The sequence below is a fragment of the Solanum pennellii genome, chromosome 12 (genome assembly GCF_001406875.1).
Source record: "Solanum pennellii chromosome 12, SPENNV200".
NCBI lineage: Eukaryota > Viridiplantae > Streptophyta > Magnoliopsida > Solanales > Solanaceae > Solanum > Solanum pennellii.
In genome coordinates, this window is record NC_028648.1 from 4427755 (window position 1) to 4440623 (window position 12869).

At 34.3% G+C, this 12869-nt stretch overlaps 2 protein-coding genes across 3 annotated transcripts; one reads left to right on the forward strand and one right to left on the reverse strand.

The window, feature by feature from the left end:
• The first annotated feature begins 623 nt into the window (after positions 1–623).
• LOC107005691 (sodium/calcium exchanger NCL) lies at positions 624–4843 on the forward strand. Of its 2 annotated transcripts, XM_027913335.1 has the most exons (8): positions 624–713; positions 958–1298; positions 2133–2318; positions 2588–2769; positions 3223–3368; positions 3446–3722; positions 3799–4101; positions 4430–4843. In XM_027913335.1, the coding sequence occupies exons 2-8, from the start codon at positions 1172–1174 to the stop codon at positions 4676–4678; spliced, it is 1470 nt and encodes a 489-aa protein (XP_027769136.1). In that variant the 5' UTR covers positions 624–713; positions 958–1171; the 3' UTR covers positions 4679–4843. The 2 variants fall into 2 exon arrangements, with proteins under 2 accessions (XP_027769136.1, XP_015059823.1); XM_015204337.2 differs by having other exon boundaries at positions 636–1298.
• A 488-nt stretch (positions 4844–5331) lies between these two features.
• Positions 5332–8328, reverse strand: LOC107005301. Its single transcript, XM_015203859.1, has 5 exons — positions 7621–8328; positions 7386–7502; positions 6317–6486; positions 6051–6237; positions 5332–5951 (listed from the first exon to the last, which is right to left on the reverse strand). Exons 1-5 carry the CDS (start codon positions 8326–8328, stop codon positions 5781–5783), a joined length of 1353 nt encoding a protein of 450 aa, XP_015059345.1. The 3' UTR covers positions 5332–5780.
• Between the last annotated feature and the right edge of the window lie 4541 nt (positions 8329–12869).

A 12869-nucleotide genomic window follows, 5' to 3' on the forward strand; every position in this document is an offset into this window, starting at 1 on the left:
GCAACTTTCCAATCAGTTATAACTTTTCCGATAAGACACAATAAACATTTGTTCAAACTACTCTTTGATCTCATTTTAAAACAGCAAAAACTTTGAACCTCCTTTTCTTCTTCTTCACAACCAAATATTTATGTACTTTTCTATTGTAGAGTGGTTCACTGACACCATTGCTTATGTTACAAATTCTGATATGTATTTTTATAGTCATTAATTGATACTTATGTTATTAAGGATAAATGATAAAATGTAATAATTTTTATTTTCCTTTACATTATCAATGTTTGTTGCTACGTAATCTAATATATTGTTTTAGTTCTAATGACGAATAAGTATTATCTTATGAATTTTGTGATGTTAAATTCCTGCGTGAAGGGCGAGTAATTTTACTAGTAATATAATAATGAAGCGAGTGAAAGAAAAAAAATCCCTTTTGATGTAAAATTTGCTACAGTAAATTGGAGTTGACTACACCAAAAATAATGTTAATATTAAATTTGATATAAAATTTAATGTTTGGGTTGGAAATGCCGACCTCACCCAAAACCTAAACTCTGGTTCTGTAACTTAAAATAAATATTTAAATATTAAATTTTGGACCCTTTTAATTAAATTTCAAATAATATATTTTTTTTCTCTTCAACCTAAATATTGGTCCAAACATGTATTTTCAGTACCAAAGACCGAAACTCCCGCAATTCTCATGCGAAAAACAAGTACGTAAAATTCATTTTCAGAAAAGCTCCAAAACTCCGATGGCATCTCTGGCCTTTACTGATTTATTTATTCAAAAAAACAAATAATGATTCAAATTAATAAATAATTTAGTGAACCGACTCCAATTTTTCACTCTCAAAACTTCATAATCATGTTTTTGTAATCACTTTAGCATCATAATTACGAAAAAATGACTCTTAAACTATTTTTTCTCACTCTCTTCCTCCTATTGGTCTTCTCCAGCGCCGTTTACGGTCGCCGTTTCATCAGTGACGACTCCGGTGGAGTAATTTTCGATGGAGTTCACAGTGAGATCGGTCGGGATTTGGAAATTCTCCGGCTGGATCGGAATTTCGCCGGACGTGAAGAGGAGAGTTGTGAACAGAGTTATGGATTTCTGCCTTGTACTAAAACTGCTCTTGGAAATGCTTTTCTCATTTTGGTTTATGGTTACCTTATGTTCCTTGGTGCTACGTATCTCTCTTCTGGTAGTGAACTGTTGCTTGAGATTTTAGGGCCTGGTATTATTGGTGGACTTTTTCTTCCTGTGCTTGGTGCTCTTCCAGATGCTATGCTTATTCTCGGTATGATTATTATTGTAATAGTTCTCTGATTTTGGTTCATTAATTTGTTTCACTTGTTAGTAATTGTAGTGTATATCATCCTAATCATGTCTCGAAGTCTGCATACTGGAAATTGGGGGACACTAGTTTAAAACCTTATGAATATGATCCTTTGATCTTGAAGGGAAATAAATGATGCGAGTAGGAATCAATTCTCACTTGTTTTCAAGATCTAATATGTCATTAAAGGATTAGGGGACTGATGCGAGCTTAGTTGATTGAAATAGTGTTTTACTATGAGTAAATTTCACTTTGTTTGGTCAGTAAAATGGGTTGAAAGTCGTGAGGTCTCAGCTTCAAATTCCAGTAGAGACAAACATAGTAGAGAAGTTTATGGAATTAGTAGAGGTGCCCGAGAGCTTTGTTGCGGGTTGGAGGTGACAGGTATCCTATGGAATTAGTGAGGTGCGCGAAAGTTGGCCATGATACCATGGTTATTTAAAAAACAATAAATAAATAAATTTCTCTTTGTCCCCTAGGTTGCAGCATCTAATCCACGACTTCGGTCTAGTAGCTAGTAGTAAGAGTGAAGCTTGTGATGTGTGGGCTAGGGGCAAATCCTGGGTTTGAACCTTGCTGCGTACAAGGGCCTGGTATTAAGTAGAGAAGAACGGGAAGGGGGGGGGGGGATTATCCATGCTTCAAACCGTGCGCTATGGCCCTTGTCGTGAGTTTCTCGGTTATTAAGAAAAAAATGTTAATGTGGATGCCTACTATCTCAGTCAAAGACCATATGTTACAAGCCATAATGAATGTGTCCCAAGTTTTTTACTACTTTGAACTTCATTGTTTCAGTATCGGGGATATCTGGAAGTACTGCAGCTGCTCAGAGCCAGGTCTCTGTAGGAATGGGATTGCTAGCTGGGTCAACTGTGATGCTTATAACTGTTATTTGGGGAACCTGTTGCATTGTTGGCAAGTGCGACATACAAAATTCTGTTGCTGTAGACATGAAAGACACTAATGGATTCAGCTTGACGGGTTTGCATCTCAACTCTTAGAATATGTATACGGAAACATGTACAAGCTCCTTGTTCTTTACTCCTTTTGTCTTTCCTGAAATATGTTGCTATAGATCTCTTTCGGCTTTCTTTCACCTGTGCCCTCGTATGAATTAAATATGCTCTAGTCTTTGAAATCATTGGGCCACAAGGAGGATTTTGTGTACTTGTGCAAGTGATATTCCTGCTAGTATATGGCAGATTTTGTGTATCAAGATGCTTCTACTCAATGAGTGGCTGTCAATGTAGGTTCTGGTGTTAGTACTGACATCTGGACAAGCCATGCTGCAACGATAATGGCAGCATCTGTAACACCATTTCTTGTTGTCCAACTGCCACAGCTCCTCCATTCAACTTCAGGAAGACATTTATCTGTCTTGATTGGTCTTATCATTTCACTTACACTGCTTGTTTCTTATTGCATCTATCAGGTACTGTGACATTGCCCATGTGTTTTTTTCTTTTATTCACTGTGGGCAATCTAATTGTCTTTGCAACTGCAATGATGTATCTGCAGAGATTTGCATAGACTACAGACTTTGGAGATGAATATCAATTTTTACAGTTTCTAGCTGAATTTCAAATAGGCAATAACAACAAGACCTATGATTGACCATGCTTTAAATAGTTTTTATCCCCACTATCCTGGATAATGGACTTTCCGCATAACCACCTGAGTTAAAATTGAATTCGTATCAGAAGATAACCTGATTACTCCTGTATACCTCTTCGTCTTCCAACAAGATGAAACAAATAAATATAAATCTTTGTCATTCTTTATACTAGGCTGGTTAATAAACCCACTTTGTTAGTGTTTGAGATCACGAGGCCTGAAACTTATCTTCTTTGATGAAGTTGTTCTGAACTTCTAACTTCTAATGCAGGTCTTTCAGCCTTGGATACAGAGTAGACGTCTTGCTTATGTAAAACATAAACATGTTATATCAGGAGTTTTGAGACAGTTAAGAATGCGTGCATTGGGGAGGCTTTGCACAGACCAGGGAGCACCAAATATAGAAGTTTTAGAAAAGTAAGTTTGAAATGATTTCTGCACAGTTCTAATCGGTTTTAGAATCTTGATCAATATGATGAAGGATTGCATGACAGGCTATTCAACGCAATTGATGAAAATGAGGATGGGCATCTTTCCCGTACTGAATTAAAAGCTCTGGTAGTAGGAATCCGTTTGGAGGAGATAAACTTACATGAGAATGATGCTGTAGAAAAACTGATGAAGGACTTCGATACTTCACATGATCATCAAGTTGAAATGTCCGAGTTCATTGCTGGAGTTACAAAATGGCTTACTGAGGCCAGGGGTTCCGAGGCTCCTTCTCCTGAAGCTGGTCCTGATACAATGAAGTACCTCGATGACTTGCATGAGGTTTGTTGAGTGTTCTGGCCTTCTCTATATAATTCATTGTCGTGACGATAGTGATAAAGTATAAACTTGCTTGCAGCAAACAAGGAGAGAACACCATTTCTTAGGGGATCAAAGTGACGAAAGTGTTGAGACTGTTGAGAATCCTAGATCAACTGCAATTAAGGCTGTTCTACTGCTGTTGCTGGGTACTGTCATTGCTGCCGTCTTTGCTGATCCTCTGGTTGATGCTGTCAATAATTTCTCTAGTGCCACAAGCATTCCTTCTTTCTTCATCTCATTCATTGCTCTGCCACTGGCGACCAACTCCAGTGAGGCGGTGTCAGCTATTATCTTTGCTAGCCGGAAAAAGTTGAGATCTGCGTCATTAACATTTTCTGAGGTTTGTTTTCCTAGAGCTTTGTGCTTTTATGTAGTATAATAATTTGTGGGTTTTCTACCCCTCACTTGCATCAATGAACCTGGAAGATCATTAATAAAAATCAAGAGGCAGACTTGATCTGAGGTTTCCCAATTTGTCAAATCCCTTACGATCATTTCTGTAAATGGTTGGAGCGGATTTAATGTAGGATAGTTAATCCTCAATATCCCTTTTGCTCCATTAACCTCTTTTGTTTGAACATCCAATAATTTAGATTTGAGCAGTTTGATCGCGTGTATCACTGATACAATTGCCTTTGTTTGATAACATGTGTGATTGTACCTTGCAGTTGTATGGAGCAGTGACAATGAACAATCTCCTTTGTCTATCAGTCTTCCTGGCTCTCGTCTATATCAGAGGATTGACATGGGACTTCTCGTCTGAAGTCTTGGTTATTCTAATTGTCTGTGTTGTCGTGGGGGTCTTTGCAAGCGTCCGTAGCACCTTTCCTCTTTGGACTTCCTTGCTAGCTTTTCTACTTTACCCCTTCTCTCTCGTACTTGTATATGTTCTTGACTACAAATTTGGTTGGTCTTAGTCTTGGACGACTCTTTTTGTTGAACTTGTATGCATCTTTTGAGCTACGGCACGCTTTAGTCGCTCTTGGATGTTCTAGTAGAACTTCAATAACTTGAAAAACTGAAGTCATTTGTTTACTTACAATTTCCCACTGCTGTTTATTGGTTACAGGTTTTGAGTGCTCTCTCTAGTCTCTAGTCAATTATCTCATTATTGTTGAGCAGACTGCTTCTGCGCTTCCTTTTATCTCTTTTAAAGTTCTGATGTACTTCTCTGCTAAGCACACTTTTTTTTACCCCTCTCAAGGAACTCCATCTTTTTGCTCCCTTGGGACTCGAATTTACAACTTACGGGGATTGAAAGTGAGGAGTGCTTACGTACTGTTTTGCACACTTAAACCAGAAGGGAACTCATTCCGAAACGGCTTATAGTTTAATAACCTAATTGATCATAGGTCATTAGAATGATATATCAGCCCAACCTTGGATGGATTGCACTAGCAGATCAAATGGGGAACGAGTTAATAAATGAACAAGTCATTAGCCCACCAAACTTTAGAGTAATTCATATTTTTATAGGTTAAGTTTGCTACATGTGACCTATAGGCAAGAGTAAAGCATTTAGGCACCTAATTTTCTGCCTATTCTAATAAACAGACAGAGACACAACAAGTGCGAAACATATTTTGTTCAATACTTGATTAAAACAAGTTACTACAGCCAGAATTCTCACATTTCACTTGCCTTGTGGAACTGAAGACATGTGAAAATATAATAATCTAACTCGCCACGCAGAAGAGAGTAACAGTTTACAGAAGCTAAGAACTAAGAACCAATGGTACCAGAAAGACCTGAATCCAGACATCCTAGTTGAAAAATCCAATCAAAATCTCACTTGTCATCCCATCATGGACCCAGAGTCCGGAGGTTAATCCAACCCTCTTGTATGAGGCGTATTTTACATGTGAGTAAAGACATACATCAGAAGGAACGTTGTTCTACCACAGAGTGGAATGAAAGCCCTGCAGAAACTAACACCTTAGGACTTTGAACTAGCCATCCTACGAAGAGATACACAGAAATTCTCCCGGAAGAAGCACAACCATGTGTAATGACTAACTTCTACAGCTTCAGATTGAGATCAACGTTTCCTCCTACTTCAACGTGGCAATTGCGTTTGTTTGTTCCTTCTTGGCTGATTTGTACCTTGGCAGTTGGGAAGAATCCATAGATGGATTGTTGAACTGATTTGCTTAGGGCTGAGCTTGTTGTAGTAGGTTCTTCAGCAACTCCCTGTGGATTTAACCAAGGCAAGAAGACTGTAACACCAAAATCGAGATACCAATAGATAAAGGCATCAGAACATAAAAGTGGTCGTCCTATTGTTCTCACCTGACAAGTCACTGATTCCAATGTAAATCTCTCTCGACTCTGAAGGTTTGAATTAGATGAATGCTGATATGGAGAAGCGGCTGTTGGAGGAGCCAACGTGAGAAAATCTCCATTGAGAGCTTTATTTTGCCTGACAACATCCCTTGGTTTGGACTCGGATAGAGTCCTTGATCCTGAAGGAGCTTCTCTGGAGAAACGTGTAAAAAAAAGTCTAAGCAGGTATTTTAAGCACTAAAACTATGAAATGATCATTCAAGATATCAAACCTTTTGAGCAAATTTCCTGATTCTAAACTGGCTGCACATTCATTGCTGCAGGAAGCTGATTCAGGTGATCTCGATGCAAGGTTAACATAGGCTGGAGGAAATTTGCAGTGAAATGTAGGGACTGGTGGGAACTCTGGAGTGAAGGGATATGGTCTCTTCATGCCAACCATCTACAAATACATCATCAGTAATCAAAGTTGTAGCAGTCAACCAAAAACTTAAAGCTAAACAATCTTTTCTTTTTTGGTATAAGCCATGGTTCCCCAAGCAGCTTACGCGCAACTCAACTGATTCCACGGGAAACCTGTCACCTCTCACCAGCAACAAGTATAAAGTAATTCTGTCCACCAAGGGTAGGGCATATGGGAAGAAATTACTTAGTGTTTTTCGCCTCTGTTTAAATTTGCATCTAAACCTCATGGTTGTCGACCCACTTCATTGACCACTAGGTTACACCCTTGAGTTCAAAGACAAACCATCTAGATACCTAGTTTTGGGTCTTTAGTTGTGAGTTCCACTTTGACGCACTGAAATAATGATTGCATACATGTGTAACACATTTGTAAATTGTGATTGTGACATGTCTCTTGGTTTTTAAGTCATTATCCTCGGATAGCTTGTTTAGATGAAAGAACACAAGAACTGTTTGAGCAACAAAGGGACAACTATGGAGCTATCCTACAATTTGTGGGGAGTGGAGGGTGTAACCTGAGCTGAGTGAGCATCTCTTCTCGCTTTTAAGATGCTCTTTTCATCAAGTATCTGAATATTAGTTTAGGGCCACAAAGAGAAGCTCCTTTACCTTGTTTTGGCAGTAGAAGGTGTGTAATAATGTTTTCTACTATCAAGTTCGAAGAAAAAAGATGTTCAATACATCGGATGTAAATGACATGTATCCATCTTTATAATTAAAAGAACATTTCACATAACGGTTCTGTACAAACTAAGATCCTTACTAGAATCAATAGGATATCCAGGTAAAGTGTATTTCAGCCTTTTGACAGAAGAGAGCATTATGAAAATTGATTTCTATATATTAGTGACTAACACGCAGAATAAAAGAAATTACCTTCACATCTTCAGGCCACAGAGGTAAATAATTACACGAATAATAATTTTGGTTTGAAGGGGGCTCCATCTGATAATTTAGTACAGATGATGATGAAATCCCTGATGAGATATTCATCTGCAGTTACCACAAAGTGATATAATCAGAGCATTTCAAACACATCAAAACAAAATTATAGACTTGATAATCCAACGATGATATATAACATTGCAACTAAATTAATAAACTTGCTTACCATTGATGAAGAACAAGAAGGTTGCTGATATTGTTGTGATCTTTGCAGCACACCGGGTAGAGGTAAAATGGGGTTATGCAGTTCATTCGGCAAATCTACATTAGCCCCGAAAACAACACCATGACGATTTCCCTGTTTGCTTTCTCTTTCAGGACTGTACTCACAACTCCACAATTTTGGACATTTATCACTCCCTGGACCCGAAACAGACGACCAACTTAACTCTCCTCCACCCATGTTCATTGGTTTTGATGATTGTAAAGTCTTGGGACGGAAACCATCAAGAACTAAGGCAGACAGATCTGGTCTAAAGACACTATTTTTCGAAAGCAGATCCATTGTTGATGGTGGTGGTAAAGTGATTGAACTAGGCCTAAAACTAGAACCTTCAACAGCTAAGCATTTCGACATAGTTTTGGTAGAATGAACTGAATTTGGTACCAAAACATTAGGTGTTTGAAAGTTTGCATCTTTTTCATGTTTTTTCTCCCCTTCCATTCTAATCCTTTCAAGTTGAGCAACACCAAGTCCTCTTTGTGGTATTTTTTTCTGCTTCACTTTTTTCGATCCTCTACTCGTAGCACCACCACTACCACTTGAACCACCACCACCACCACCCCCATCCCCACCACCACCACCACTACTATTACTACACTTAAGGGTATGTTCCTCTATCACCATTATGTTCGTCTTCGGCTTCGGCTTCATAGATCAAGAAAAAAAAAACTATATACTTCTACTACTACTACTTAAAAGTAAAACCTAAAGGACAAATATAAATATATATATATATAGACATTGAATCCATCCACCACATTATAACCATATAAATTCCTCTAAACAATACAATTAATCTTTGAGGGTTTGGAAAGAAAACCCCAAATGGAAAAATTCAAAGAAAATACAGAAAGAAGCCAAATTCAAGGAGAAGAAAAAAAACCCAATTCCTCATTTGTACGTTACATGAAATCTTGTAGGTCATCAAGTCAAGATCTGCAACTTATATGGAGATAAATATAAATAAATAAATATACCCAAAAAAAACCCATAATTCAGCAAACAAATCTATATAAATTGGATCTTATTTACACAAAAATGTACAAATACAGATACAGTAAAAGCAAACTATAATGAGCAAAGGAAGAGTATCTGAGTGAGATATTCGGATTTTTCTCATAACCAGTTGTCTGTAAATAGATCAGATCAGTAAAATAAGAAAAAAAATTATTTATTTTTTTCAAAATTTTCAAAATGGAAATCTAAAGGAAGCTAAAAATACGGAATTTGTGAGAATAAGATTCAGGCAATCAAATTTATCGGCCAAAATTATCGGTCGACTCCATTTTTTCCGACTCTCAAGTACTCTTCTTTCTCTTTTCCTCAAATGCTCTGTTTTTTTTACTCTTACAAATGAAGACTATGTCGCGCTCTAAGTTTTTTATTACACTAAAAAAAATAAAAAAATTATACGAATATTGACTCGACACACCCGTTAAAAAGATTGATAGATAGGGGAAGCGAAAAAAAATTCAAATATATATATTCAAATAATGGTCTAAAATAAGTTATAAACATAGCTATAAATAAATATTTTAAAGTTAAATTGTTACTAATTATATTTATTTATAATAATTACTTATTATTATAAGTAATTTTTTATTTCTTTGATTAAGTATTTAGTACGATCGTGTTAAAATATTATACTATTCGACTTGCAAAATTTTTTTTTTTCATTAAATGTGTTTCAAAAGAATCACCATAATGAAATCTCAATCAATGCGTATATATTTTTAAAAAATCACTAGATATTTGATATCTAAATTCTAAATTAAAGTATATGATTAGATTTAAATTCATGTATTATAAAGTATTTTTAAAGACGATGCTATTAATAAGATTTTTTCATTCATCGCAATCAAATTATACGATTTTCAATAAAAGATCTTGATGTACAAGATTTGTTCATTATAGATAGTACTTAATAAATACTTGGAAAGATTCTTAACAAATATTCTCTCTGCTCATTTTAATTTCCCACTTCAGCCAAAAAGAAAAATTGATCTAAAATATTTTTTATTTTAGAAAATAAATAAAGTATTTTTTAATTTTATATTATATGTCGTATAGTATATTTTGTTTAAATTTCTGAAAAATTAAATTTGTTTGAGGTTTTAATTAGAAACTATACATGCTTTTGAGTAGAAGTAGGAATAATTTAAATATGATTTAAAGAGACGTTAAAGATTTCTGCTTCATATAAAAAGTAAAAAAAAAAAATTCTTCGTGATAAAATATCCTTACTAGAAATTTTTATTTTTCTAAATTATCTTTCAGTGATTTAATCTTTATACATATTTCAAAAAGTATAAACTATATTGTTATTGATTAACAATCATAATATATACTTTCATCTTATGTTATAAATTCTAACCAAATAAAAACAAAAATGTAATTACAGACTTTTATATAATAAAATTGTTTCTTTATTTTGTTAATACTAATTGTAAAATGAACCACAAAGTTCTATAATCTTTTTTCATAATTTGTCGGTCAAAAGTATTTTTTTAACAAATTGGTCAGCCTCAATTTATTTCCAAAAATACTAAAAGTAATAGTACTCAAATAAATTGATAATATGAACAGCTTCACTCCAAAGTACTTTTGAAAAGCTATTTTGACTAACAAATAATATTTTTTAAAATAGTAATTTTTAAAAGTTCAATCAAAATAGCTTGATCGACATCGTATTTATGAAAATATACAAGACTTTTCAATTATGTGATTTTACGCTAAAATTATGCATATGTATTAAAATGTCATTTATATCTTATGGTATTAAATGTGTATATTGGAATTTTTTACTTAAAACAATGCTTGATACACTTTTCACATTTATTAAATGCTCCCCACAATATTTTTAATTGGAATATTGTGCTAGGTTTCCATGTGTGGATACTTTCCAAACTATACTATATTATTCAATTATAATATCTATTCTACTTAATTAACTTTAATTTGTGCAAGATTAATTACTTGTTTTGACTAAAAGATTGAAAGGATATTTTGTATGTGAACAACCATTTAATTATATCCTCTTTAGTCCATATGAGATGGATTTGTTGAAGCAATTTATTAAAGCCCATCCCAAGTTGTTTAGCAATTTTAGGCAAAGATTACATTGTAGAGAACTTTCTATATATGGAATCAATACATTCCCTTGTGGATCCTTTCAAAACCCAAAAACAACTACTTTGGGCTTCCCTTTTTCTCTATTTACATAAATACAAAGTAACCAAAAGGACATCAAATCCAAGTGAGGTAAAAGGGTATATAAAAGGGGTGAAAATGAAAATTGAGAGGTGAAGGGCTTGTCTGACCCCATAGAGTCATCAGATATTTCGAGTTTGAACTCTGAAAATGAATGTATATTTACTCTCCTTATAGATTTATCCAATATGGTATAAAATTAGTCAGACAATATATTTCATGTATTGGATATCAAAAGAAAGTTTCAGAAATATACGACAATAAAAAAAATATTTACAATTGATTAACCTAACAATCTTATTTACGAGTTAATAACCTAACAATCCTATTTAACCATTGTTTCTTTTAGTGTGGGTGAGATTCATTGAAAATTTGATAACCTTCTAGATGAGAGTATATATAAAAAAGTATAATTTACATAAATCACATAGTATAAAGAGAAAATTACATTTTATTTCTATTTTTTTTTAATTACAAAAACATAAATTGGATACATAATATGTAGCCTCGAATACATTATAAAATAAATCGAATATATAATATGTAGCTTAGATATAGTAAATATTGGTTCGGATACATTAAATACATTAGGAGTGAAATAAGGAATTTTAGAAGTTTTTAGAAATAGAAGGGGATATTGAAAATAAAAAAATATATATAAGACGTGTATTTCAATAATTTTTCTTATAAAATTTGAGGAAGAATGAAGTTGATTTGAAAAATAATATTATGGATATACCACAAGTACCACTAATATACTTGATATACATAAATATACATGGATAATATATAAAAACAATGCTTCAATTCGTCTTTTAATGAATCAACTTAAACTTCCGACTAGAAAATCTCATATCAACCCCAAATGGTTCAAATTTGTTGTACAAACTTCACATCGACCCCCTCTTTAAATTATAAAAACACTTATACAATTTCGATTTTTTAAAATATGAGAGGTTCAAGCTCGACAATAACAAATTTCAAGATCTTTTTCCAAATTCACTGAGTTCAGTAGGTTTTCAATAGTATTTCAGCAAGTAAAATCAATAGTGATAATGATGATATTATCTGAAGGAAAAATAGCGAAGAGCTACGTAAAAAAGAAAAAGAAATATAGATGAATCAAGTAAATAACCAAAATTGATACTATAATAATTTAGGTTGATTGACACAAAAAATGTAATTTTTCTCATAAGGAAAAAAATACCAAAAAATAGAGTCATGAAGATCTTTATTGTGATATACCATTGGATTTTGGCTTTCAAAATGGGCCACATTAGGCTCAACAAACTATCTATGAGTAAAAGGAAACAAAACAAAATAGTGTGTGTGGAAGAGGGGCCAATACAAACAAGAAGCCACATTCAATGGACCCCTTTTGATGACACATGACCATCTTTTTTGGTATTTATGGTGTCAAGATTTTGTTAGATATGCAATATATTGCATCTATACACAAGATTCTCTATTTACTACCTATTACAATATTCTCATACTTATGTCCTTATTCTACTTTTTATAATTCAATTATTGAGACTTTGATAACCATACTTTTTTAGTTTCAATCTATTTATATTACTTTTTGTTTTAGTCTGTTTAAACAATGATATTTTTTTATTTTTTTGATAGTATTTTTTATTTTAATTTATTTCTGTAACGACCTGTTTAGTCGTTTTGAGCAGCAGATTTATTTCTGGAAAAACTGGCTAAGATTACGGACATCACGACGGACCGTCATAGGCACGACGGCCCGTCACAGATGTCTCGTTTCAGCATACTTAGAATTCTGAAATTGGGTACTGAAAATCGACTCTCTGTAATCGGTGACGGACCTGCAGGACGTGCCGTCACATCCACGACGAGCCGTCGTAAGCTCCCGTTGCAAAACACTTCAACTCTTGAGAAATTGGTACGGGAAACGAGTCTCTGACCGTCAGGACGGAGGTGCAGGACGGACCGTCACAGGTGTGACGGGCCGTCAC